This window comes from Rhincodon typus, chromosome 20, assembly GCF_021869965.1.
Source record: "Rhincodon typus isolate 14 chromosome 20, sRhiTyp1.1, whole genome shotgun sequence".
Classification (NCBI taxonomy): Eukaryota; Metazoa; Chordata; class Chondrichthyes; order Orectolobiformes; family Rhincodontidae; genus Rhincodon; species Rhincodon typus.
The window spans coordinates 6,098,087-6,101,278 of NC_063351.1; the positions used below are offsets into that span (position 1 = coordinate 6,098,087).

The window sequence follows — 3,192 nt, forward strand, 5'->3', positions numbered from 1 at the left end:
ATAATTCAAATACTTCAAACAATCGTTTTCCAGTTAGTGACCTTCCTGCTGTTTCTTTCTCCCTTTGCAATCTGCTGGGAGCGAGAGGGCTTAAACAGGGAGGGGCGCAGGAGTGGGCAGTGCTCCCAGAGGGGCAGGTTTGACCTCAAGATATTATAATCTGTCCCCGTCTGAGCTGAGCCAAAATCTCCAGACCGAGAAAGGAAGCTTTTAGAATCTGGCTGTAGGGAGAAGGAGACCATGGTTCTGTTTGTTTATCTGAGTGCTGTTGTTCCTCGAGTGGTTTTTATCTTGCACACCGTGTTAGCAGTTTGGAGAGTAACTTTAGTGAAGAATGATCCCTTATACTGGCTGCTGTTGCTTTTGATCTTGCTGACACTTGTTGAGATGATTGTCACTCTAACCGTTCGGAAAGGGAAAGATTACAGAGGGTAAGGGCCACTCCTGATTAGATGATCGATTTATATATACTTAAATTTAAAAAAAAATTGAAACTGATTAAATTGCGAAAAGTAAGCTTTTTTTTTGCTGAATTGTGGTCATTTGTGTATAAATCAATGTAACTATACAAATCCCTGATGCAGTTTACTGTTACAGAGTAACTCAGCGCAAACTGCAGTTAACGCTAAGATTGCTATCCCAGGCTGAGAGTCATTGAGAGTCAAGCTCCTGCCAAAGCCAATGCTTGACTTAGATCCTCGTGTATTTATGTGACAAACAAGCCACACAAAAACCTCAGCGGCAGTTCCAACCTGGAGCCTCTTAAAATTGGCCACGCAAAATTTAATTTTAAAAAGGAAAATCCTCCCGCTACCCCCACCCCATAACCTTTCACTAATTTAAGGCGCTCTATGTAAACGGCTGAGAATGGGTCTGTTGTCTTAGCAGCGGAGTGTATTCCAACATTGCATTTCTTAAAAATCCTGTTTCTTATTGACACGTTGCAACTGAGGGATCTTCCATTGGTGAATACGTTGTAATTGTGTTCCCTCAAAGTACAATAATTCAAATACTTCGATTCAGTGAGGCCCTGGGAAAACCCAGCCGGGTAGCTGTGAGATGGCCACACATTAAGAAAACGCAGTGCAAACATTCCCCAGGCCACCAAGGGTTAAATTCTGAGAACTGAGTTGAATAAACTTGAGGTTGTGTTCCCTGGAGTTCAGAAAGTTGGGCTGTAGATTCCTTAATAATATAAACGAATCAGTAGAGAAAACATGGAGAAACTATTTCTTCTGGCGGTAGATTCGAGAACCAGGGGATATCTTAGATGGGCCAGGCAGATCAGGACTGAAATCTGGACAAATAAATTGTGAAAGTGTGGAACCCTCTCCCAAAAATGCAGTGCATGCTGCATCAAATAAAGTTCTCAAAACTGTAATGAACGCATTTTTTCTTGTGGGTAAGAGGATATGAAATAAGGGCAGGCAAAAGGGTTGCAATCAAATAGACACTGGCTTGTCGAACTGAATGACCTACTCATATTTTCCATTGGTTGTGTTTCTGTCTTGAGTTTTAACTGTTCATGCAAATCTCTCATCTCCAAATACAATGTTAATGATGCAATCAAATTAGGTAAACTATGAGGTTAAAATGATTACTTGAAATTTGTGGAGATGGAACTGGTTTTTTTCCAGTATTGTGATACAGGAGTTGTAATGAGTCAGCAGATGTCAATTTCATTCCCTCTGTGATTGGAAATGGCTAGCAGTGGGCAGGGTTAGTCATGATATGGTGAAGAAATTTAAGCTATGACTGGCTCAAAGGAATTGGATGAAAAGATGGGTCTATTAAGGCAACTTGGGGCTACAGTAATTGGGTAATAATGTATTCCAAAATTGCCAAAAGTAAAGTCAGGTTTTTTTTTTCAGCAGCAGGAGGAAGTTCCATTCTGTTGAAAGGATGTACCTACATCCTGTTGTAAAACTATAACATTATTTTGAAAACATGAAGTGTCATGATACAACTCTATGTGAAGTATATTTTGAAGGGCTGTTGCAGCTTGAGATGCATAATGACAGAATATTCATATAAGAAACAGATATATGGATGATAACACAAGTCAGGCTTAACTAGTTAAGCAACTGATAGGCCAAAGTTTTCCAATATGTTTCCCACCAGCTATGCGCGATATATTAGAAATCCAGATATAATGAACTGCATTTAGAATTTACAAATAGAAAATGTAGTAACGGTTACAATCATTGGGCATGTGATATCAATCCTCATATTTACACAGAATGTGAACTTGGACGTTTTTATTGATTAGCTGAAAAATGTTAAGAGGAAAAACAATGTATATGTATTTTTTGATCATTGTGAGTGCTTTATTTTTTGGTTACTGAACAGTGGGAGTTGTTTGTCAAGTAAATATACATTGTGATGTACATTTAGCTGTAATCGGTAAATGCGTGTGAGGTGTTTTTCTTTACTAAAATGGATAAAATGGAGGAGACCACATCTTACATTACTGTGTAACGTTCTGGTTTCCTCATTTAAAGAAGGATGTAAATTGAGGTCATTCGTAGGTTTACTAAATTGAGACCTGGAATGAGTGGGTTGTTTCCAATGGAGTTTAGAAGTGTGAGGGATGATTTGATTGAAGGATGTAAGATCCTATGTAGGTTGGTTAATTCAGTTGACTGGGTAGCTAATTTGCAATGCAGAATAATGATCGACAGCACAGGTTCAGTTCCTGTATTGGCTGAGGTCACCATGAAGATCCCACCTTCTCAACCTCACCCCTCACCCGAGGCACAGTGAGCCTCAGGTTAAAGCATCACCAGTCATCTCTCTCCAGTGAGAGAATAGCCCTGTGGTCCTTTGGGGCTACGCTGACCTTATCTGACCTATAAGATCCTGAATTGCCTTGAAAAGGTGGATGTAAAGAGGATAACAGGATGGGGAATTGGGAGAGAGGAAATGGAGAATTGGGAGGAGAGGGAGTGAGGAATTTTGAGAGACGGAATGGGGAATTGGGAGTATAGGGGGTGGGGAATTGGGAGAGAGGGAGTGGGAAATTGGGAGCAGAGAGATTGGGGAATTGGGAGAGAGGGAATAGGGAATTGAGAGGAGAAGGAGTGGGGAGTTGGGAGAGAGGGAGAGGGGAATTGGGAGAGAGGGAGTGGGAAATTAGGAGTAGAGGGAGTGGGGAATTGGGAGAGAGGGAGTGGGAAATTGGGAGCAGAGAGA

General features: G+C 40.9%; 1 protein-coding gene across 1 annotated transcript in view; it reads left to right on the top strand.

Moving 5' to 3' along the window:
* Positions 1-203: 203 nt before the first annotated feature.
* The window catches only part of tmem26b (transmembrane protein 26b), a 30,088-nt gene continuing 27,099 nt past the window's right edge, over positions 204-3,192 (top strand). Inside the window, exon 1 of the mRNA XM_048609155.1 lies at positions 204-431. Coding sequence (XP_048465112.1) covers positions 241-431 — 191 coding nt within the window. The 5' untranslated portion in view covers positions 204-240. The remainder of the gene's footprint in view (positions 432-3,192) is intronic.